Source organism: Melanotaenia boesemani, chromosome 14 (genome assembly GCF_017639745.1).
Source record: "Melanotaenia boesemani isolate fMelBoe1 chromosome 14, fMelBoe1.pri, whole genome shotgun sequence".
NCBI lineage: Eukaryota > Metazoa > Chordata > Actinopteri > Atheriniformes > Melanotaeniidae > Melanotaenia > Melanotaenia boesemani.
The window spans coordinates 8684365-8710146 of NC_055695.1; the positions used below are offsets into that span (position 1 = coordinate 8684365).

A 25782-nucleotide genomic window follows, 5' to 3' on the forward strand; every position below is an offset into this window, starting at 1 on the left:
CATGACAGGGCTTACAATCTGAGATCAAGTAGTGTTGTTGCCATGAAATGGTCTATGAAATATCACACTGTCAGTGTTGGATTGCCTGCATACATCATGCAACCAGACTCCATTTCTTCATAGTTCAGTTGTGACACTCATTGTAGATGCTTTCAGAAGGGGGGAGGGTTCAGCATGTTCACTTTGATTGATCTGCAGCTCAGACTTCAACAATTTGCTCTATTGGTAAATCCGAATCATGCTCTTCTAGGAGCCTTCAGTGCACATGACCCTGTCCTTACACAGCATGGTACAGCCCACACTGCTTTAGGCTATTCTTATTTGCCCTTATCCAGTAGTCCTGGAGTCACAATCTTCCACTTGGCAAAGTGACAGAGATTGTTATGATCTCAGACTTTTCCTGTTTCCAACACTTCAAATTCAAGAAGTAACCATTTGATTGCTGCCTACTATAGAATAGGCTTTGACAGGTGCCATTATAACAAGATCATTAATATTATTCATTTTACCTGTGAGTAGTTTTTATGTTGTAGTGGTTGGACCTGTGTTATTATTGTCCACCAAAGTGGAAAACTGTCTTGAGATGAAAGATGACAGGTAAACACACACACACAAACACACACACACACACACACACACACAATCACACACATATATTGATTAATCACCATTCGCGACTATACCTCAAATTTGCCCGTTTTTACTGTCAACAGAAAGAGCAGATGCTACAAATATTTACTGTTAACTGACCTTCTCTTGGGTAAACGTCAGATGTCCAAGGAACACCCTGGACAGGTCACCAGTCCATAGTAGGGCCAACACACAGGGGCAAACAACCATTCACACTCGCACTCACTCCCAGGGACAATTTAGTCACCAATTAACCTAACATGCATGTCTTTGGACGATGGGAGGAAGCCAGAGTACCCGGAGGGAACCCACGCATACACGCGGTGAACATGCAAACTCCACACAGAAAGGCCACCACCCTCAAGGTTCGAACCTCCCCCCCAACCAAGATTCGTACCAGTGACCTTCTTGCTGTGAGGCTGTGGCACTAACCACACAGTGATGCCAGAAAATTTTGATGCTAAAGATGATGAAACAGCTAACCTGTAGTTTAAATGAAAGGCTAAATGTACATTAGAGATCATTTATGTAACAAGGTGAAAAAAGCTTGTAAAAGCTGTTTACAACTTCCTATTCATATTTACAGTATATGCTGTACATAAAGTGCTGACCGGGTAATTAAATAAACCTGTATTTTTAGGATTTGGACAGTTGGTTAAAAACAGCAACACTTTAGCATAATGTTCTTTGTCATGCAGGCTTTAATCTGTCATTTAATGAGGCATTCAGATTTGCAAGATACTCTTTCATAACAGACCCAGCATAAAGTAGAATTATCTACCCATCTTTATCTTCATCCTCAACTTTAAATCATGTTGCATTCTCAGAGGCAGCAAATCGAAACTCTACTCTACATGCACTCTACAAGTTGTTTATCTTATATTTTATATCCATATTAGGAGATCTGATTTGTGGATTCTTGCATTTTTCTTTCAGTTGCAAATTCCGAGTTTCCATTTGTTACTTGTAACGTCAGCAGTGCAACTTCTCCACTACATAAACTAAACATGAACATTAGTGAAGCATGGCCCATATAAACTGACTCTAAATGTTAAAATGTTATGACCTAAGTGAAGCAAAGAGAATAAGACCAATAGTGAAACTCACATGTGGGTATGCTATCTGGGAACTAAAGCTTAATTAAAAATAGAAAAGGACAAATAATTTGCCATTAAGCCATAGAAAGCCAGAACACTAGTAAAATCAGGATAAAAAGAGTAAATAGATTTTCTTTTCTTACACCAACAGCACATTCTGAGCACCTATTACATAAAACTCAACTAAGCTACATTTTAAGGCTAAATTGTAGCATTTTTTGCCTAACAGTTCAATACATGACACACATCTTTGTTGATACTGTACACTATGTCTATAAAATGAGATCCTGGTAACCTGCTCATATTCCTGCACCCTGACTTACATTAAACTAATGACTTTACTTTTTTACATCAGAGTAGGGAAGTAACATGCTTGCATCTTGTTTCAAAGTGATATATACTAATATTAACCAATAATAAATTATTTTATATAAAATATTAATCATTTGGTAAACAAATTCCAGTAGAACATGGACTTTCTTGCTATTGTTAGTATGACTGTCACCTTTATGTTTGGGTGAGTGGACATTGATAATGTCATCACTGCCTGGATCACACGCCATCAGATTTAACTGTCACGGACTGCTGCATCTCCAAGGCAACTGGGAGCTCCTCAAAGCAAACAGTTAGCGATTATTGAAACATTACGTCAGCTGAGATTCTACCTACGTTCTGTGACCTTGCAGTCCTTGTGCCAACAAACTGTGTTCAAGCACAAATAACTAATATAGAGATGTGCAGGTGATATTTCATGTTGTTAGTGTACATGTCATGATCTCATCATATACTGAGGACAAGGACAACATTAACCAAGAGGTAAAATCAGCTTTTAGTCTGCTACCCAATTAAATGATGAGACAAAAGGCCATTAAAAATGAAAAAAGCCCATGTGATATGTAGTTTGTTCTGAGAAAAACTTTAAAAAAATTGCACTGTATTGGGTTTACCAGCACACACAAGAAAAAGGGCAAGAGTCAGTTTTTGATATGAGGCCAACTGACCACTGCCAGAATCTCCAAGTTCCCTGGGTGGCTTTGAAGCACCATTCAGTTGAGCACTACCTCTGGACTGCACACAAACACATCACCTAGTGGGAAAAGACAGGCAGGCCTCCAAAAGAATGAGGACAACCGAAGTGGAAGCACTCATTAAAAGTGTTCACAACATCAACCCTCAGTATGGAACAGACATGGGTTCACTGGTACAGCACTTCATATATATATATCCTCAATTTATTTAGACCCTCCCATTAAAAAAGGAAGTAGAAGTAGAAGTCACTGAAAAAAGATGAAATTGACCAAAGTATTAATAAATAAAAAAGTTAATGAAAATTATGACATTGCTTTTGAATTGTGGTTCAATACAAATATATATAAAAAAAACAAAACAAGCAAACAAACATGATCAGAAACAGAAAGTAAATATTCAGTGTGAAAATTATCGTTGCCTTTGAAATTATTTTGTTTTGTTAATGTAAGACTTGATTGTGTAAGTAATTTTAGGTGAATCTATGCATGGTGTTAAAAAAAAAAACTTCTGAAACAGTAGCCTTCAGTCACACCTAGAAAACACTTGTTTCAACACTGACTGGTGAGAAAGGTAGCACCTGAACGTGTTACTAAAGCTGAGGAGCGTTCAGTTACACATCCAAGCTGCTTCATTTGCACTTCGTGTTTGTTTGTCAGCGGTGCTGAGAAGAGCCCTAAAGGTGGTCAGCCTTCAAGTTATCTGGGAAAGCATTCAATGGATTCCACCAAGAAATGGATCCTAAAAAGTTTCGTTTACAGGATGAAACTCTAAAAAAGTGTGTGAAAAAAGATGAGGCATAATCTTTTGAATATGTATTCATTTTGTCTAAATAAATAAATAAAAACAACAAAAAAGGAAACAAGGGACAAGAAAACCTTTCAATAGTCCCTAATGTGGCAGTTCATCAATAATGTTTAAACCAGAAGCTCACACTCTTCTTCTCTCAGGGATGAAGACCCTGGGCAAAACCATGAAGCTGCTGTCATTAAAAGGTCAGAACATTAGGGGTTTCTCAGCCTTTTGAGAGCGCATTTTTAATTCCGTTGGTGAAAAAAATATCATGACATTTGGAGGCTCAGTGTGCAATTTCCTTCTCTTGATAAATGTAACATTAAGGGAAATGTTGCTGCATCCATCCTGAAGTAGTTTATTTCCACTTTTTGCATTAAACACTAAAAAAGTACATTTCTGGAGGAATAACTTTAAAATATAGGAAAAGAAAATTATAAAGCGGTTGAAATAAACCAAAATCTACAAACTGAATCAGCCTCCACTGCCTAAAAATGAAAATAATAAGGCAACCTGGGTACCAGCTAGTTTTCACATTCAACATAACACAGGAAAATAATCACATTATGTCTAGATACAAAGGTATCAAAGCACAATTTACCTCCATATTACCATTTTTAAAAAACCCTTCTCACTGCACTCATATAGTAATTACGCTGTTATGTAAATGTTAAGTGGTATTCATGTTTACACCAGCCACAGTTGTAATGAAAATTAGGACTTAACTGAATCAGGATGTAAATCTGTATCTACTTATATTAAATTATAACATAATTTCTGTTTAATTTGAATGCATTTAAAGCATGGAGAAGTTAAATAGAAACACATCAGCATCCAAACTTTGACCACTTCTTCACTTTTGGAGACCCTTACACATAAAACCCTCCCACGTTTGTGTAAATCCATAAAAAATAAGTCATGTTGCCTAATGTAAGAAAACTACAGGTAATTTAAACAAAAGTAGTATTTTCATTTGTATTCCACGTCTATTTAATATTAGAAAGAAATCAAAGTAATTTAAGTAGCTTAAAACAACATACCAAAGAAATATTAAAATTCAGTGTCTTTTCTGGGAGGTGTGAAGATACTTGGGGCATTTCCCTCATATAAAAATGGTATTAAGAAGAAAAAATGAATGTGCTTGTACTTTCTGTGGTAAACATGGAACGGAAGCGACATAGCACATTAAAACCAACATGCAACCATTTCACAGAGCACTCCTGTCACATACAAGCCCAGTAACAAGTACCAACTCAGGTAACACTGATATTAAACAAGGCTTCCAGATTTCAGTAACATTGCACTTAATTGTGTTACACTTAGATGTGAACGCATTTGCAAGATGTAAACAAGGAGCATGCAGAAAGATAAGGTGGTTAGTATCTGGTAGGTGTTCATGGCAGAAGTGACAGCCAATGCTTTGTAGGTGGTGCTGGTTTATTTTAAGTGAACAAAAAGGTTAAGAAAAATGCACTGAAAACTATTTAGAAATAAATTCTCAATTTTGAGTTCTCTGTAGCTTATGTCCCATCTTACATTAAACTTTTCCAACTGCTCGATGGAATGAGCCATCCTTAATGCCACACCAGCTGCCGCTGTTCAGGCCACATGTGATAGAGTCCAGCTGTGGACTCAACCAGGATTTGGAACTTGACTAAAGCACGTGTCCAAGTCTTTGCTGAATGCTTGCATAAATTAATGGATCATTTTCACTGTTCGTAACTCCAACAGGTAAAAGCAGTTTGTGGAAACAAGATTAAGATTTGTGCTTTGCACATGTCTTTTCTTCTTTGCTTTAGAAAGTTTTTGTTGTGTGTATGTGGGATCACTTAGTCAGCAGTGTCAACTAAAAACCTGAAAGTGAGAATGCAAGAGGAAAAAAACTATCAAGAGGCCTCAGGAATCCCCAGACACAGAAATAGCCATTACCTAAAAGGTTAGAAACAGGAGTCAAACTGTAAATGCCACACATCTTCTCCTGTACCAGAGCTTTGTATAAAGTTCACTCAGATTTATTTCAAAGTCAATCACTCTGAAACTGGCTCAATACACTTACAGCTAAGCTTGTGAAAGGGCAAGAAAGATGTCATCTGAAATATCATCTGAAATATCATGACAAATATTTGATCTGTATAATTGCTAGCCTGAAAGAAAACTTTTAATTACTCCTGCTAATGATTAATTTTACTAAACATTCTATAGAAGAGCTGGAGGAAGGGGATGGTGGCAGAAACAGTTATGTTGCAGTAACTCAGATACTGAACTTAACTTTTAAAAATGTACAAAGGATTGCCTGTAAAACCATGACATACTGTGCTAGTTGTGGTAAATAGACTCTCCTGAAGCACCAGAACCAGCAAGGGGGAAAGTTTTGCACAGTACAACTGTTCTGCCAAAGACCCAGACAGGAAACACACAGCAAACAACACAGAACAACTGTGACAAGGATCACACAGTCATTCCCTTTAAGAAGTTTGAGTGATCATTGTAAGAGAAGAAATCATATTAAACTGCCCCAAGCAATTCCTGTACGTACTGAGTTCTGCAACCTCAATAAACTGTGAATTCTGAGGTACCACCTTTCTATCTTGAGAGAGAAAAGGTGTTGAGAAACAACTTTTGTCATTCCAACTGAATATGACAAATTGCATTCCACGGCAAGTTAACGTGATCGTCTGTTTAAAATCATTTTAATCTGCATTTCCTCTGAACGGTGCCCACAGCCTCAAATGATCTGATTAAGCTGATTACAATTTCATCATGTTGGATCAACAGCCTCTCAACCAGTCTTCTCTCTGCAGCATTTATGCTGTTTAGGTGGCCTAATTTAAACAAACAAATCTTGCCTAATTTCGCTTTAATTATGTTTAGAATAAGTAAAAACACAAATTTTTATTGTAATAAAACTGTGACAGTCTCTGGAGGCAAAGACCTCACTTTAATTCTTGGCTGTGACAAGCAAATATTCCAGACTTACTGTGAAATGAATACAACACGAATTTGGGTTTCACAGTCAGTAATTTGGCTGTTAAAGGGGGCAGATTTCGTAAGGTTAGAAAAAAAAATGTATTAATCATTTCAGTAAGAGTGTCATTCTGAATCAGCTTCATATTGTATCTACATTTTGTAAGAGAGGAACACAATAAACAAACTAAAGCCTGCAGAATGGCATCACTGTTGTTTTTGTAATCAGTATTTTCCTGTGGCTAAAATTATATATTTTTTAACCTTCTTAATATCTCTAAATTGGTTTTAACTTTAACTTTAACAAAACAAGACTGAGCAGACCCAACCATCAACGCTGTGACTCAGGATTTCCACACTGAATCTGCAAACAACACATACAGTTTAAGAAATGTGCATTGAAATTGCTGGAACTAATTCTTATTGTTTGCTGGGTTAGGCTTTGGAGCTTATTTGCATGAGCTGTAAAACCCATTGAAACAGGAAACAAGCTACATACAGAAGTTGTTAGCACAAGCTAGGTGGAGCAACCAGCAAAAGCAAGGATGAAAAGCTACTTAAGAGTGTTTTGGTCTTGTGAAGATAACCAACCAGACATCACTCTGTACATCACATCCACTGAGATGAAACTACAAATAGAAGTGGAGTTACTTTTCCTCTAGTATTGTAGTGTCCCATTAAATGTACCAGAGAAGACTGGACCTCCTATTTTATTTTTTCACATTCTCTAGACTGCTACTTAAATTATACTCAGAAACAGCTGGGTTTGCCATTAAACAAATTATAAGAACAATTGCTCTCCTTCATAACAAGGAGACAATACAAATATGAGGAAGCATGTTGGCCAACCAGTTTGTTTATTTTTTTTATCTGTTTTCTCTCTGTTTCACACATTAGTAATTGCTGCACTCTGCAGGGGCAGGAAGTCCTGGTAGGGCCACCCTAAAGAACCTGGCCAGAGGCTAAGCCTTGGTTGCTGCTGGCATGAGCCGTTAGCAGACATGTCCATTGACCATTAATTAATTCTTTTTTGTTTTCTTTCTGTTTGTTTTCTCATTGCTCCACTCTTGTTTGTAATTGCTGCACTAAAGCTGTGGGTCTCCTGGTATACAGAGCAGTGGTCATGTAGTCTGTGCCCAGGGCAGAGAGTCTGTGAGACGCCAGCAAATCTATCAGGACTCACTGACTCTCTGCACCAGCAGTAATTATGCAAGAAGCCCATTGTAATGACATGATGTATGCGACTAGGATGCTGCAGGATTTGAAAGCCTACATGATGGGTACTGAATCATACATACTAAAAAATGCGGGCTCTGCATCAGTCTGTCATGATAGAACAAGAGCTAGATCGAGGCAGATGAGGTGACTCAGGCACATACTTATGATGCATCCTGGACGCCTACCTGGTGAGGTGTTCAGGGCATGCCCCACCAGGTCCCTCATGGAGAATCTGCGTTTTTTCATTTAAGCTGCTGCCCCTGCGACCTGACCTCAGATAAGCAGTAAAAGATGGATGGATGGATGGATGGATGGATGGATGGATGGATGGTGTGAAGGATCTATTAGACGCCCATTTAATATACCACAATACAAGCTATACCTCCTCAGGCCTTGTACACACGTAGAGATTAACGGGCTGTTTTTGTCCCGATCTGGCCCCTTCTCGACCAAGGACGGCAAACGCCTGATTATCTTGAGTCTTAAAAAGATTTTCCTATAAATTTTTCATTTGGTCTGAGGTGTGTTACGAGCGAATTTCGTCCAGATAATTGGCTCCGAAATGGGCCGTGGTTGACAATCGGAAGTATTGAACATGTTCAATATTTACGACCAAATATCTTCATGTGTGTGTGGAAAGCTGACGACTCCTGAGTTGTGACTGTATGGATTGTGACGTGCCAATCAGAGAGCGAGCTGACTGGGGAGCAAGGAAGGATATAAAGTCTGTGTTCACGCTGTCTCCAGTATGTTCTTTTTTTTCCGTTCTGGCTTTTCTCTTAACAACAGTCCCAAGCCCACTATCATTCCCTCATCTTGTATATCCTCGTCCATGCTGGGTGTTTTATTTTCCGGTTGTTGCCAAGGTTGTTGCTATGTTTCTTCTTCTTTGTTATTTTTAGGTCACGTTTAATCACAACAGATGTCCGGCTAGGAGGACTAGATTCTAGATCAGTTGCGGGACAGAATCGTCATGTGTGTGTGTTGTTCTATGATGAGATTATCGGAGCACACCACACACGGTACGATCAAAACTCTTAAATGCCATATTTTTTATCTTCACGTGTGAGGTCTCGAACAGATAAAAAAATCTCATCAGATTAAAAAAATTCCTTAAGTGTGTACCAGCCTTAGATTCTGCAATGCTGTAATAATTTGTGAAACCAAACACCAAAACGAGATAAAGCTGCTTGTTTGGTTCATTTGTAAATGGGCAAAGGTGGCTTAGAAAAGTGCTCACAACTAAATAGAGGCAGAGCAATGTGAAACTGGCTTTTGCAGAATTTCTGGGAGGCTAAGAAATGGGGAAATGACAACGAAGGTACGGATTTCTACCCCATTGTAATTTACAGCTATATGAGCTTTTTTTTCATGGTAAAAAATCCTATAATCCAAATAATCAAATAATAATTTTAAGCAACACTAATGAATCTTTAAATGACTATTGTTACTGGGGTTGGAATTTAAATAAATTTAATTACTATTTTAGTTATTAATCCTACAAGTACCAGATTTCTACACAGTAAATAGACACTTGAGGCAACAAACACGATGTCATTGCTGGTCTCTGAAAATTCAGTTAATCCAGATTTATCTGACAGTAATACAAGATAACTTACAGTAGCAGATTAATACCACTGAGAGTTTAAAATGGAAAATGTCCGGGCCTTTTAGCTTAAACAGGAAGACGTGTCTCATTCCATTTTGCCTCTATTTGACAAATCAGCACAGTGATTCCCCTCGACTCAACACAACAACAGATCTGCACTGATGAAATGAATCATTGTCATAATGGCCACCGCCTGCTGTTTGCTCCTGGGTTCAATCTGTTGTTCACACTTGTCATATTACTGGTCAAACTAAACCAGTTACAAATATTACAGATCTATTATTGCTGTGTGATGTGGCAAGGATAGATAGAGGGAGGAAGGGTGAGGGTGTCTGTGACTCTAACAATAGGCAATCAGCAGGAAAAGCTGTTGATTTAGCTGTGTCTAAAATAAACAGCAGATGTGGCCTAAAGTGCCACAGGTTCTGACCTGTAAACTAAAATCACCAGTCACAAAGTAAAACTAACATGTTACTTTAATTCCTCTGTTTGAGCCCAACACAAATAGACTTAGGTAATTTAACAGTTATTTTTAGCATTTTAAAACACAAATTTCATTAATTTGACTTTATATCAACTGTATTCATTTTGCTTCCCCTGCTTTGAAACCAGTATAGATAGACCGAGTAAGATTATATGCATCGCGTAATGGTGTAACAGCGAGCTTGAGAACTGTTGGCACAGGTGTGTGCCATCTGACAGCTCTCTCAGATGCCAGAAAACATGATGAACAAGAGCGACATGTTTTTCTGATATTTAACCACTTACAAAGGCAGAAAACAAATTAAACAGGGCTTGTGCTTGAGGAGCCAACATAGGTGAGGTCAAAGAAAGGGCAGACATAGAATTCTTTGTTTGATTCACAATGGATTGTTTGGTAAGTCATCTGGGTTTATCAAGAGCTACTGCATTCATTTCTCTGACCTGTTGTACAATGACCGAACCAGTAGGCACTGAATTCACATGGAAAACAAGAGCTTTACTCATCTACTCAAGCACACAGTCGCTAAGCTCTTGCGCTCTTGCTGCCAGATGGATCAGAAACTCTATTTTCTAGAGTGATTGCAAACTACTGAGACATGCATAGGTAAGGTCATGACCCACATAAAGGGAAAAGTGCCTTAAGAGTATTTCAAATAATAAAAATCAGCTTGAACAAGATCAGAAACATCTCCTTCCTTCGATTACCCTGTAGGCAATTAAACATTAAATCCTTGAAATCTTTGGATTTATAGACAGCAGACATACATGTATTTTGATGTGAAAGAGTAAGGAGCAAGTAATGCGTCCCCTTGTGGATTCACCCTATCACCAGTCAGTGGGGGGATAATAAAAGAAATTCTTCACATGACAAAAAGCATGGGTTTGTTCATTAAAACTCATTTCCTTTATATCTGTAACCATAAATAATTGCAATAGACTGACTCAGAATAAGCCCACTGGTCCTCCACTGTAGCTGTTTTTCTATAATGGTTTTCCTGCAGGATTACAATGCACTGATATGCAGCGCCACACAGTTTGAGCCAGGGTGACAAGGCTGCTGATGTTTGGGAGGACAGCAACAAGGAAGAAACTGAGCAAATGTGAGTTTCCTTCCCAGTCTGTCAGGCAGCAGACAGTGTGAGGCTTCAGCTGTATGCAAACTGCCTCTGACATAATTTGGGAACTATTGCTGTTGAGGTTTGTGTGTTGGTTGTACAATGGTTGATTCAAACAAGGATACTTAGTTAAACTTTAAGATTAATTTTGATCTTAAGCATACTCTCCTTTGGAAAACTATTCGATGTAAAAATAATAGAAGAGACACAAATGTTTTCTTTAGTATTCATAATTCATAATTGTCCAAATAGAATTTCAGTTGTCTAAGCTTCTTTCAAAGGTAATTATCAATTAGCCAATTAACATATGCATTGTGCAGTGTGGAGCTTTTATAAATAATAAATTATGTATCATTTTTCTTTATTGCAAAGTTCACTGGTGCAATGCAGTGTCCACACTGACGCAGTTTGACACATAATGAAAGATAAAATAGTTTTACAGGACTTGGAAGAAACTGGGATAACTCTTAAATGTGTAAACACCTGATCCCATGTGCATGTGCTGATCGTGACTCTGCAGACATGTAGTACTATTCTTACTACCTTTAGGGTCATCTGTGTTGACGCTTTGTATGCAGAGGCCTGCAAATAATACATTGAATATACAGTATCACACAGAAGTGAGTACACCCCTCACGTTTTTGCAAATATTTTATTACATCTTTTCATGGGACAACACTATAGAAATTAAACTTTGATATACAGAACACCAAACTATAGAAACTAAACTTTGACATTCTGTATGTCAAAGTTTAGTTTCAAACGTGTTGACCTATAAAAAGATATGATAAAATATTTTTAAAATATGAGGGGTGTACTTACTTCTGTGAGATACTGTATGTGAATATTAGCTATTTTTCTGAAAAGTCTCTCTTCAAAAGAAGCATGGTGTGCTGTTTCTGGTGCTTGTTGTTTCTGAAATAGGAAATAAATAGGAGCAAACTCAGTGGGTGCAGAGAGACCTGATTGGCCCACATGAACTAATGCTGATTAAATTTACATTACATAGACCTAATGCCCGGCAGAAACCACATCAGGCCTGATTTTAACATCTGACATTCTGTCTATTTGTTGAAAAACTTAAACTCATGTGTGAGTGAAGTTGTACCTAACAAGAAAAATGGAGCTGCCATCAACAGCTTTTAGCAACAGTTTGCTGAAAAATTATTCAACATTGTTTGCAGTCTGCAATCAAGATATATGAAGTGACCTGGATAGATATTGCATGCATATATACAACTTTATTATTTCTAGAAGTGAACAAGTATAAAGATCCTCTCAGTGAACTTAGTATAAATGTTTACCTGCTAAAAAAAAGGAGCAAAAGGACCTGAAGTGAGCTAGAGCGCACTTTCCCCAAATAAGGGGCCCAAGATAAGCTGGATCAATGTAAAAAAAAAAGAAAAGAAAAGCTAATTAATTAAAAAAAAACAAAACTGCAATATCTTTATCAAATACATTTGGGGTTTTTATTGAGGCTGCCAAAATTAATGCATTAATGTAACAAGATTAATCTGTGAAATTAATGTGTTAATTTCTTAACACATAATAGATTAATTATGAAGTCAAAACCATATTAAAAATCTGAATTTGGCGTTTTCTCGGAAGGGAAGCTGTTTATGAGCACGAATGTGCTTTGTTACCGCGGTGAATTGAATTCCACCAAAAATCACTTTATCCTCCTTATTAATGAAGTTTCTGATATTTTTCAAGCCTTGCATTTATAGTGGCAGTATAGCTCAAAAAATCATCATTGTTTATTTTATGATAAAAATAATAATAATAATATATTGCTAGGTAATTGTACAAGTAACAAAACTGGATATTGGGGCATCATAAATTCATTCCCTGGTGGCAGCAGCAGCATATTTAAAAATGGCTGCAAGGTGTTGGTTAACTGCAATATTGTGTGAGATTTAAAAGCAATTAAAAAAACATAATCTAGACAGACACTAGAAACACTGATATAATGTATAACCTTCAAAAGTACTAACCAGCCAAGACCAACAAATTTAAAATTATCACCTGAATCTTTAATGACTATTTAGACAGTTTAGAGACAGGGCGGAAGACCAAGGATGATGGTGGTAATAAGTCCTCGTGTAGAGCAATAAAATTTCTCAGGTTGGCATGGTTATATGGCCTTAAATCCCTCTATATTTGATTTCCTACCTGTGCCTTATGTTGTACTAAACCCCTCACAGACAAGGCAGATTTTTTCTGCCTCCTGTCTGAAGTGACATACCAAAATTAATTAAATATGTCTTTACAGTCACAAGGGCTCTATGTATAATCTTGGTCTGAAAAGAAAGCTGAGACATATGAGATTACTACAGAAGTGTCAGAATCAAGATATGTGTTACTGTATCAGAGTAAATTTGTTTAGAACACAGTAGAAAATGTTAATGTAATCTCCTCAAAGGAAACCACATTACAGTCAGTGAAAACCAGAGAATAGCCGCCTAATTCATCTAGGAATTAGTAAAGTCTGATGAGGAACTGTGTAAAAAAAAGAAGCTAAAAAAAAGTAAACCTGAACACTTTAACAGACCTTTAAAAAGAGGTGCTACACATGCAAATATCTCAGGAACCCCTTGGCCTCTATCAGTCATCAGAGTTAGGAGAATCAAGGGGTAGCCCCCAAATTTACCTTAGAAACACCATTAGAATCCAGAAAGAAGTGAAGCCCAAGATAGTATGTCACTGGAAGATACTTCACTAGAAAACCTCCTTGATCTTCATGGAAACTACCAGAATCTTCATGACTCATAATCATAGGAGAACACATCAGCAGTTTTTTAGAGCTGGAATAAAACTTTTGACCACAAAACAGCACAAGTAAGACATGATTAACGATGTTTTTTGTTTGTGTGGTTTGCTTGAAGTGGAGAAATTACTGAAACTCTAAAATAAACAATGATGTTCTCATGTTTTTGTTACATTCCCATATAACTGCTTGGGGTTTTAACTGAGGTTTGTTTGGATGCTAATGCTTGGTAGAGTCTTTCAGCTGAGGCTCTCCCTGTCATTTTGGTATGCTACATGTTAGGATAGCAGCTTCCTAGTGTGTGCAAAAACCTTCTGTATTGCACGGATCTAATGCTACCCCCCTGTACAAGGGAAGAAGTGAAGAAGAGGTTCATCTGTGATGTTTGTTTTGTTTTAGGTCACAGAACAATTTAGATAATATTGTAGTTGAATAAAAAGATTGATTGTGGTGGCGGTGACTAATTTAAAATGACTAAAAGATCTGCTGCATGGCCCAGGTTGTCATCTTCAACATTATCATCTTCAAGACCCTCACTTGCATACCCTACAATACCCTGATCCATAGCAAACTGAACTGAATGCACTTGTTAGGATATACAGCCATCACCTTACCACTTTGTCTGTATGTTCTTGTTTACTATTGATCTTTGATGTAATAATGAATATTTTCACCTGCACTTTTGTGTTAATGGTATGATCCACAAATCATGAAATAGCAGCTTGGGGTGGCCAAAATGTGCTAGTTCGGTCATTTCTGGGTCACGAATAGCAACGTTTGTTATCTTGGGAGTCGTGGCTCAGAAAGTTTGGAGCTACTGGGTGACTTAGTTGTGAGGTGGTTTCAGAGGATGACAGGTTATGTTAAACATGGCTGTAATAAGATGGGCTATTAGCCACGACTGTTTAGTATTATTCTTCCAAATTAGTTGTTTTCTGATGCCATGATCTCAACTGATGAAATGGAAATAACACAGGAGCCTTCTTCCATTGAGGTAGGCTTAATTCAATTTTCTGTGCTTGTTAATATTAATATCAATGCTTCACCTGTGATTAAATCTCACATTATCTCGTATTCCTCTTTTGCAGAGATCAAGACAATGATTAATTTGTTCAAAGGAAGCAGAAGGGTACCAATGAATAACACATCCTGAGTAGAATCAACAAACAAGTTTATCAAACAGGCAGCAAACATCTGACTTGTTTCTGCCAGGAGTGACTGCTCTGCCAGGGAAATGAGAAAGCAGCTCTGCATCAGTCTTACCATCAACCAAAGGCAAAAACTGAAGGCGCAAGAAAGCAGCAAAGACTTATTTATTTATTTATGGATGTGCCTCTACAACACACATGCTCATGGAAACAAACAATTTCATTATGTGTGTCAGGCTGAAAGGTCATCTACATAAAATGAATTTGTGCAAGCCTCGGGGCATGATGCAGTGTTTGCAATGTATTACAAAAAAAGGAAATGGCTGCACATTTATCATCTGTCACATAAATTTGTAATGAAGCTTTGGTTAGTGGGTTTCAAAGTCCATGAAAAAATGTTTGATCTCTCTCATGACAACAGTGTTGTCATGTGCACCAGCTAGAACAAATGCATACAAAGATACAGGGTTTCTATTAAGGCAAAAGAAACTAAAAAGGCTTGCATAAAATACTATTTTTACATTTTGAAATGTAACTTATTTAAGGATTAGTTTGATCATTTCTTGACAGTGTTTTTTAAATGGTTTCTTTGCAGCATGTCTGTTCCATAACAGTTTAGTGAAGTTCATAAAACAAGAAAAATATATGTTCCAGTAATCAGCTTTGGTGCTGGTTGCTGATGTAGTTTTTTTTTTACTTTGAATAATTACAAGCTATTAGTCTTTTATGAGCACATTTCCCAAACCATCAAACCTTTCCTTTAAAACCTTTACTATGGAAATGGAATTCCTGTTTCATGTTTGTGACCTCAAACTATAATAATTAAAAACTAAAGAAGGAAACTGACTTTCAGAAAAACATAGTAATGATACTTAGAACACAGAGAAACAGTAGAAAGATGAATAAATAGAGAAAGTTAAATTTACTTCTAAGCACAATAATCACGCTAAGTACAGAATATTTCCTGAAATGGAGTTTGAATAAGAACAGCTGTAAAAAAAAAAAAAAATCTTGCAAAAACATAATTTCTTATCACATGACCTACAACAGTAATAATCTGAAAGAAAATAAATGTCATTTCAAAACAAAGGGGTAAGTTTTTATCAGTCTATAACATCACACTGTCAGATAAATAATAAATGTAGTTTATGACCCCTCCAAGGAAAGAGTTACAGATGAGAAACAAAGACTCTGTTCTTAGAATAAAACTCATTTATCATTCACTATGAATCTTCTTCATGAAACTTAATAGCCTCCTGCTTTTCACTAACCAGAAAGAGTACAAGGTGACCTCCTAAAGCATTCCAGAAAGAGAATGTTCTTTTAGGTAATTTGTATTTTAATGTCATTGCTGTGTGAAAAATGGAAATTTATCATCAGTAAATAAATCTGGCTACAATTAAATATTAAATTATATTAAATTATATATTAAATTTTGATTTATAAATCACTTTTCATGCACAAAGCAACACAAAGTGCTTTTTATTCTAAAAACATGTCATTTATATAAATTTAAATTTAAAAAGCCTTCACAGACCAGAGAATATAACAGCAAATAAAAACACACACCTCAGTGTAGTCTCTTCCACACACAGACACACGAGTTTACACACATAGAAACCATATCCCCTCCACCCCATTCTGCACAAGCATGAACTCCCATCTCCAGTTACTCTTAACTGAATGAAGGTATAAAAATATCAGCAGAATAAAAACACCTGGCTTTACATTAATGATTGAATGCATCATTTGCAGATATAGTCATATGTGCTGTATGTATATGTATATGTATATGCTGTATATGTAGTAATGTTCCCTGTTAATAACTAGATTTATGAGCCTTAATGAGAAGTTAATGTTATTAAATATAAGACAACAGAAAACAGGCCAACATAACTGCAAAATGCATTCAGGAAAAAAAAAAAAAAATTAAGAGCAATTTAAATTAAATGGTCAATCTTGGTCCCCTAACACAACAATAGTTTATCATAGAAGTGTAGCTGCCTAAAAATTATTATATGTCGGGTCATAAAAGCATTAAGAGTGTTTAAAAGTATGTTTAGCTCATCTCCAGCATGTCTTGTCTCATCTCAACAGTCTCCATGACTAATTGTTACTGGCTAACAGCCCTGATAAAACACAAACTTAGAGTCTGAACTTTGTCTCCCTGGACCCCTTTAATTGTGTTGGTTTAACACTGTGGATGAGAGAAGCAGGCAGCTTCACATTTCCTCTGTCAATTTATCAATAAATTGCAAGTGTAATGAATCAATGGCCCAACAGCTAGTGGTTTAACTCTAAATCTAATAACAGCTCTTTTTCAAACTCCTTAGAACGTGCCCCAAACCGGAACTTAATATAAAGTTATCTTTTTCTGAAAATGTGTATTAAATAAAACTGATCTCTTCTAAAATCCTGGACAATCACTTAAACTGTGATTCAGTTTTTAAAAGCATTATAATAACTTATTAGATCACAGATATGTTTTATAAACTAAAATATTCCCATGTAATACATTGGCCTCTTTTTGTATTATCAGTCTAGTTCTTTTGAATGAAAAACACACACCAAAAAAACAAACAAAAAAACAAACAAACACACAAACAAACAAAAAAAAAAAAAACACTAAACAGTGGCTGCTAATTAACGGTTGTACACATATCAGCCAGCAGCCTTTTTCATCTCCCCTGTGGTGGTTGCATCATTTAACCAAATGCATTAAATGGTGCAGATAAACTAATGCAACTCAACTAAAGCATCATATACACAACTGACACCTGAAGGTCAGCTTCAGCAGCAGGTATTGAACACAACTACATCACATCCACTATTCCTCCCTCAGTGATTCAGCCAATCTGCTTTGTGTCTTTTGTTAACATGAATTTGGGTAGATAACATTCATTTCTTCTATGCAGAAGCCTGCCCCGTTTCCAATAACCTAGTGGGAAACCCTTTAAGCTATTATCCCAGGCAAACAGAGCTCCATGGCAACGGGTGTAATTTTTCACAGTCATGACATTAAAAAGTGCTTTTGAAACAGGCCCTTCCTGTTTTGAGTTGACCAGTGGTCCGGTTCACAGTTTCTTTCTCACTACTCCTTCCCTCCTTGGCCAAGGCCATGAGCTAATTCCTCCTAATATCCAACATGTCTCCATCAACTGTAATGTGATGCTGAAGTGCCTTAGTTAGTAGTATTTGTTTATTCATTGTAATTCAGCCTGAAGCATGACCTTTTGCCTGAAACTGTAACAGCTCACTCGGTAATGTGCATCTGGCCTGTCTCCCTCACCTGCACATTCTGTGACATTTATAAGCTTGTCATCAGTTGCACTTCTTAACAGGCAGAAATAGGCACATTTAAGTTGGCAGTTGCATTAGATGATGTGCTCAGTCTAAGGAAAGCATAACAAAAGAGTTAAATCCCTGAACATTCAGCCTATTCTTAAGGAAAAGAGGGAGGATAATCGAGTTATTCACCAACGCAGGAACACGGTGGACTGTGTAAAAAAAAACAAAAAAAAACATTTAAGACATTCTGCAATTTCTTTCTCTGTAGGAAATGATCATACATGTAATTTTAGCCACATTCATTGCCTGCAACCATTTGAGTCTTGTTGATACATGCAGGAGTTATTCGAGCTCCAACTAAATTATCTGCCCCTGGTCTTCCGCCTTGATCTGCAGTGGACAACAACAGCCCTTGTTCTGCTCCACATCTTTGGTAAGGCTTGCATCTCATAAACAATTGGAATCTTTGTAATTTGTGCCAAATGGCTGCTCAGCCTCCATTTCCACCTGTCATGCACAGACTCACATTACAGTTTTGGATGGAGACTGCTTACATCTAGTAAAGCTATTCTCATAGTGTGTGAAGTGTTTCCAGTTTAATCTTCAAACATCACAGCTGTCACCAGCCTAGCAAGCTTTGCAACATGCACATCCCAGACAGCAGCCCCACAGAGCCAACCATTACATAAAACACATGGTTAATTGGCAGATCAAAACAGACTACAGATCTATAAGGAAACAGATTACTGATTACAGATTGTCTTCACATTTCCCACAATTGAATGAATGAATGAATACAATATTTGATGTTAAATTTAATTCTGATGAATTTTGATCTCAGAAACAGGCGACGCTGGCATTAAATCACTCTTCATAAAAAAAAATAACAATCATCTACTATGTCCTTTCAAAACCATCTTTTAAAGTTGTATTTTTATTTCCAAACAATGGTACAATTCAGAGGTGGCTTCATTTCAATCCACCTATATTGCAGATGGCTTATTTTTAAAAGCGATCTGAGTCATCTGGAATGATATATAATCACAAGCATTCAGAAACAAAAAAAAAAAGGAAATATGTATTCAGGGAAGCATAAAAGCAGTGCCAGTGATGTTGTTGGTGGCAGCTATAACGCTGGCTGACTCATTGCTCTTACTCCTACATACAACAAGCGTCACCACTCAGTACTAAGCATGCAGCACAGACAGCATTAACATTGGCAGGACTTCGAACAGCATGGGGAAGGAACTGGCATGATGTATACGAAGCAGCACACTGTCAGCGAGGGTGAGGGAAAGCCTCAAGAGGGCAGCTGAGGTAACACAGTTGCAGTTTTACAATGGAGCATTCATTTGTATTCCTCGTTCCATTTCTTTTTCACACACTGGTGTCATCTCAACATCACATTCTCACATTGCCTGTCAGTGCACATATATTCTTCTGCATCTTTCCATGAATTTTCTTCACGTAATCTGAGGTTGGATGTTTACAAATTGATGTAGCTGCAATAGAAACAGTTTTATTTATCAGGCACTGACCAAAAGGTTTATCTTTTTCGCACCACCACTTGGATTTATTTAATATTACACTATAATTTTGTTTTTCATTCCCTCTGTTTTACTTATGTTGAATGTGTATCAAAGCTGTTCCTATGTTTAAAACTGAGTACCGATGTGGTGAGCATAAGCCAAAATAAACTATTAATACAAATAGAAATGAATGAAGCTGAAGGGCATTCATTGCTGGTTGTTATGTGGTGGCGGGGTGGCTGAAGACACACGAAAGGCAAAAGTACATATGTTACACTATTTGTGGCTACACAAGACACATCAGACTAAAATGTGTAAACAAAATCTAAGGTGTCTGTGCGCCAAGAGGATCCTAAACGACTTTCCACATGTAGATCTGAACAGTAAATTCAGATAAATCTGAAAAAACACATCAAGCCTGTAAACAAGCCAAGTGATGTGTTTATTGTATTTAAAGTACTTGAAAACTCTTCCGTGTGTAATCTACAAGATCTACCCAAGGAGACTTTGGGCTGGCAAGCGTTAAATTGATTCTAATCAATCTGCTGCATGTCAATAAACAAACCAACATACTCAGTCTATGTTAATGCAAAGCTGTTAACACAAATACTGTATGTATATTAATACTGTTTGTCTTGCTTGAAAGTAAAAATCCTTTTGTGTAATTATCTACTTGGGGCGCCTTTAGGGGATAAAGACAAAACACCCCAGCTTGTGTGTGAATGAGCTCTGAGGTGAGACGAGCTGTGGCATTGATTGTTGACAGCGAATGGCGTCCGGGGAGCAGAGCTGAACTGACAGCGGTTTTCATGCTTGCTCGGCTCTGCTGCAACCAGTCACTAACATGTTTAATGGTCTTTACAAGTTCTCTTCTTTCTTTCTGGAAACACTGTTGAAATGAGTGTAACACATTTATAATGTGAGAATTGAGCAGTGCAACTCAAACAACTGAGTTAAAGTGAAACAGCACTGAATCGCCGTCTCTGCAAAGGAAATAATACAATAATTTCTCACAAGACCCCAAAACACAAAAGGAAGTGAGGCACAAACCCCAGCCATCAGTCTCTCCCCTGGCAGTGTTTGTGTGCAAGCAAGAAAGTAAAGAAAGCAGTGCTTTCCATCAGCTTGACTGATGAAGTATACAGAGTTTGCTGCAAGCCAAACCATTCCTTACATCTCCTTCCTCAGTGCGCAAGAAGCAGAACATAAAGCCAAGCTGGAAGAAGAGGTAGGCAGCCTCTGCAGGACACGCCACTTAATCACAGTGGTATATTAAAGCTCCTGAAATACCATGATATGTTTTGTTAAATGATGGTAAGAATTTGGGAAATGAAAGGGCAAAATTACTCAATTTTAGGGGACTCTGAAGCTCCCTAAGTTACATGGAGCAGCAAAACAAGTCAGCAATAGCACAGAAATTAAAAGTCTAATGAGTCCAATTTGTCATATAGCTGTAGACTAAGCACATCAGCAATGAAACATCCTCAAGGATACAACTTAATGGGTGTAAATTATAGAAACGCCTCCTCAAGATTGCCCTTACTGTCCACTGAGGATTAAATGGACTGTGGGCAAATTGACTGAGGCAACAGAAGACCAGGAGTTGTCGATGGAAATCAATGACTTTCTAACACCAGACAGAGTGCAAATCTATCATTTTAAACTGTAGTGTATAGAAGAGCCTTCTTCAGATATATACTGCATTAAATGTCAATCTTAGGTATAAATTCTTAAGGCAACAAATGAGAATAAGAGGGAGAAAGATTAGCTAAAACATATATAACACGTTAAAAAGCTGGATAAAGAGCAGATATAAGCAAGAACTGCAGCCTGGTTCTGGTTAACTGGAAGCAGTTATGAGAAGCATTTGAGAGGAATAATGAAAACATGACGGATATGTGATTAGGATCCTGGCTGAGAAATACTCTAATGTGCAACAATGGATCGCCCTTTTAAATAGAATGAACAGCAAAACATGCTGCCAGTCATATCATCGTGAAATGCTATTCTCACTTACTTTCAGTTCTTTTAAGCTGGCAGTAAAATCTGCTTCATTTACAGAAAATCAAATAAAGAAGAAAAAACGGGACATATAGATGTAAACACTATCTAAGCAGGTGTGAGAAAGGGGTTCTAAAAGACACTTTAGTTATTCAGTGTGAAACATTGCAAGGAAATGTTAGCGATAGGGGTTATCTCTGAAATCAGCATGGGGTTTTGTGTCAGATAATTGCAAGAAGAAAGACACTCAAACCATTGGCAACGAAGATTAATGAGCTTAGTTTAAAAAAATTGTACACAGGGAAAAATAGGGAACTGTGTTGAAGGGATTTGTTGGTAGACAAATTCATTCCTGAGAAATCGAATCCAAGCTACAAAAAAAAAAAAAGAAAAAAAAAAAAAAAAAAGAAAACAACTTTTCTGTGGTTCTGTGGTTTGTCAGTTCTCTACATACCCAGCGTATTCAGTATGGTTTCTGGTTGACTGTTTCCTCTTGTATTAACACTTGACAAGACAAGCATGACCTTGTTCAACTAATTTTACATATTTGACTGAATGTAACAGTCTGTCATAGCTAAAGTATTATTATTTATTTATTAGTTTATTTATATAACTTTTTCCCCTTAACTTTTTCCCGAACAAACCTGCATTCAGTTAAGAGGCTTCAGATGAAGAAAATATTACCGTCTTAATAAGGAGGAAGGCCAGGACATACGGGGTTTCTTCAGTCCAGGTCGCAGCTTCTCCAGCGTCCTGTTCCGGCACAGGTAGCGCTCGGTGTCCGAATTGAAGCGTTGTTTGATCCGTATGTGAGTCCTGGGCTGTCGCCACAGATGTTTGGGCGGCTTAGCGAGCCCTGCTCCTTCTCTGCTCAGCGTTGCGCACTCCATTTTCTTCTTAAGTTGGTTAGCCTACTTGTTTTGGCTTTTTTCTTATTCTTTTTCTGCCTAAATCGACTTTTAAATTGGGTTAAAATGAAACAAAGAGAACGTACAGAGAACAGAAGAGTTGCCTGAAAGACTGAGGAAACAGCGCGCTTCAAAACAAGAAGAGCGTTGCGCGCAGCATGATGGTGCGCTGCTGTCCACGAGCCGGAGTGCTGAAACGACTGTGAGCTTCTCAGCCAGTAGCTACTCTCCCTGTCTCTCTTCCTCTTTTATTGCTCTCCGCCTCACCCGTTTCTCTCCACCCTCACCTCTCACTCTGCTTCCCTAACCAGCTTCCTCCTGGTATCTCCATCTGCTTCCCTGTCTGTCGCGCGCTCTTAACTGTCAAAATGCCAATTTTGACCATTACACAACATTATGCTGTTTTTAAAACAATGCTTGCTAACTGGAGTTAACTGTGACTGATTTTGTTCTTCTTTTATTTTATTTTTTTATTTACTCATCTTCAGATGCAAAACAGTTCCTGCTTAAAAACCTGCAGTTGTAGAGATTTAAATAGTCAGTTTCTAATAATAACTGTTTTTTTTCACTTGTCAAAGCAGGAAAAACACTGGTGAAACCACTTTCCTTAAGAATTATTCATTTTCTTGTTTTCCAAGTGTCCCATGACAAAGCTCTGCACTGACAACAGCTGGAAGGCCCAAAATTGAATGGAGCCTCATCATTAGTGCTTATGTGCTCTCCTTGCTAAACCAAGCCAAAATATCTATCTGTGTAAAAAGAAAAAAAACCCTACCAGCTGAATACTTGTATTCTTATTTAGGGTTTTAACACTTTAGTGACCAGCTTTGAGAAAATTTAATGTACATTTTTATAACACATTTCTCTCCGATAATAGAAGCTGTAGCCTGTCAAACATTGACCATCTGCACATTGTGCTAACCTGCTGTCGGAGTCCAGATTGCAGTTTGTGTTTGAGCCTAGTTTGCTCACTTGTAAAACAGCCCAAATGGTTTTCAAATACTAGCATAAATATAGAATTAAAAATTGTTTGTACATACATACATTCTTTTGTGCACATCCTTAAAAAAACTACAAAGGTCTAGATTTTAGGAAATAATTATTTCCTGTATTGATGTTCCAAGACAATCTGGTTCTTAACATCAACAAGACAAGGGAAGTCATGGTAGATTACAGGAGGTCCAGGAGGACTTAGCACAATCCTCTCTGCATACATTGAGGCAGTGGAGCATGTGGACAGCATTAAGTTCCTTGGCATCTACATTTCCTCTGACCTCTCCTGGACTGTGAACACTTCACACCTGGTGCAGAAGGCTCAACAACGGCTCTTCTTTCTCAAGAAGTGGAAGCGGACGAGACTTTCTTCTCAGCTGCTCGTAAACTTTTACAGAACCACCATTGAGAGCATCCTGTGTCTTAGTGTGACCGTGTGGAATGGCAGCTGCACAGCACAGGACAAGGGGAACTGAGCCCGTGTGGTGAGGACAGCTCAGGGGATTGTGGGCCACCGTCTACCAGATCTGGACTCCATTTACACCACCTGAGTCAAGAAGAGGGCCAGACACATTTCAGCCGACCCCACCCACCCAGGCAATGCACTGTTTGTAGCGTATCCATCAGGAAATCGGTACAGGAACATTTAAAGCCACTACAAAAAGATTCATGTCCACATGGCACCGAAGCCGGTTCAGGTGTGAAAACGATGTGAAAACGGTGGCAAAAACTAGTAGGAAGGCTTCAACATCCCCACGACACCGCTGTAATACATACTGCAGGCTGTGGGTGGTGCTAAAGAGTAACACTCCAAAGCTAGAGCAAAACAACGCATGCACAGATAAAGACTCACTGCCAGGAAGTTCACATCGGAAGCAGAGAAGAGAATATAGCTGAGGACTCACTGCAAAGCAAAAGAGAAACATTTCTTTGGACTAGTAAAGAAGTTGAGCTTCTTCTTCAAAAAAATGCTTGACTATAAAGCATAAAAAACTTGAGGAAGGGTGGATTGGGAGCGTGTTCATCACATTGACGTCATATCCTCCAGTTGTGCGGCTTCGCTGTCCGCACAGTACCGCAGACGGTAGAGGACTCAAACCTATCCACTTTAGTACCTGGCTTCAGACATGGTCGGTTTCATGGAGGCTAATCCATGACTTCGTGGGGATGAAAGGGTGGTTTGCTGAAATACTTCAGCGGTTTTGCTGGAATCCAGCGTCGTGGGGACGGCCCCTCAGAGACAGCTTCTTCCCCAGAGCTGTGAAAGCAATAGCTCCCCTGTAGTTCAACATTTACAACCCCACCAACAGTACTTGCACACATGCACCAACTCTTCACTCGCACACAAGATTCACACCTTCTCAGAGACACACACACACAAACACACAGACCTCTATGCACCAGGATAAACTTTAAATATTATCTGCTTTGAAATTTTTTCATTTTCTGTAAATATAGAGGTGTTCTTATATCTTTTATATGGACAGCCAAATCTTATCATCTACATAGTAAGTTCATTATAAATAATGCATTATGGTCAAGAACATTGTAGTGTTGCTTTAAAACATCATATACACTCTAAGAAAAATATCCGTAGAAAAACAGAGAATGTCCTGACAGAAAATTACCAGGACATTTTATCGTTAACTGTATGGAAATTCCTGCTAATCCAAAATTAGCTGATTAATCAGGACAATGAATTTATGAGGAGGGAGACTTTAAAGAGACAGGAGCTAAAAAATACAGTGTATAGCAATAACTAAGATCTAGTAGTAGCAATGGGCATAAAAATAAGTGCATACAATACACACAGGATGTTTCTAAATATAGAAGCATGGAAATGGGAGTATTTTATGTCAGGTCTGGGTGAAGTATAGCAGCAGAGTGATAGGCAAAGATTCACATCTTAGGCTTCTCAGTAGGTTTCTTCCTGTTCCTGCAATTAAGCTTTTATTATAACCCGAATCTCTGCCAAGCTGCTGCTTCACTGTCACTCAGAAAGTTTCAGTTGGTCAAACACAAAACCTGCTGTTTTCATGATGTTCACCTTCACTGAACCTGAAACAGGAGACCACAACACACAGAACTAATGAGCTGTGGAAATTCTACCTGCTGACCTCAAGGTTTATTTTCCATCCCAGGGAATGATCAATCAAATATCTTGGTAAATATGTCAATGCTGGGCTGGATACTCATCAGTTCTCCAAATCAGCC

General features: G+C 37.8%; 1 protein-coding gene across 4 annotated transcripts in view; it reads right to left on the bottom strand.

Moving 5' to 3' along the window:
- The window catches only part of LOC121652588 (cAMP-specific 3',5'-cyclic phosphodiesterase 4D-like), a 92415-nt gene that overhangs the window by 48397 nt on the left and 18236 nt on the right, over positions 1 to 25782 (bottom strand). The window contains exon 1 of one of the 4 annotated variants that reach the window (XM_042005430.1): positions 22352 to 22775. The exons of 2 other annotated variants lie outside the window; for them this stretch is intronic. In XM_042005430.1, the coding sequence (XP_041861364.1) occupies positions 22352 to 22557 (206 nt within the window). In that variant the 5' untranslated portion in view covers positions 22558 to 22775. Of the gene's footprint in view, positions 1 to 22351; positions 22776 to 25782 lie in introns of those variants that run through there. One more of the 4 variants, XM_042005433.1, reaches the window with a different exon arrangement.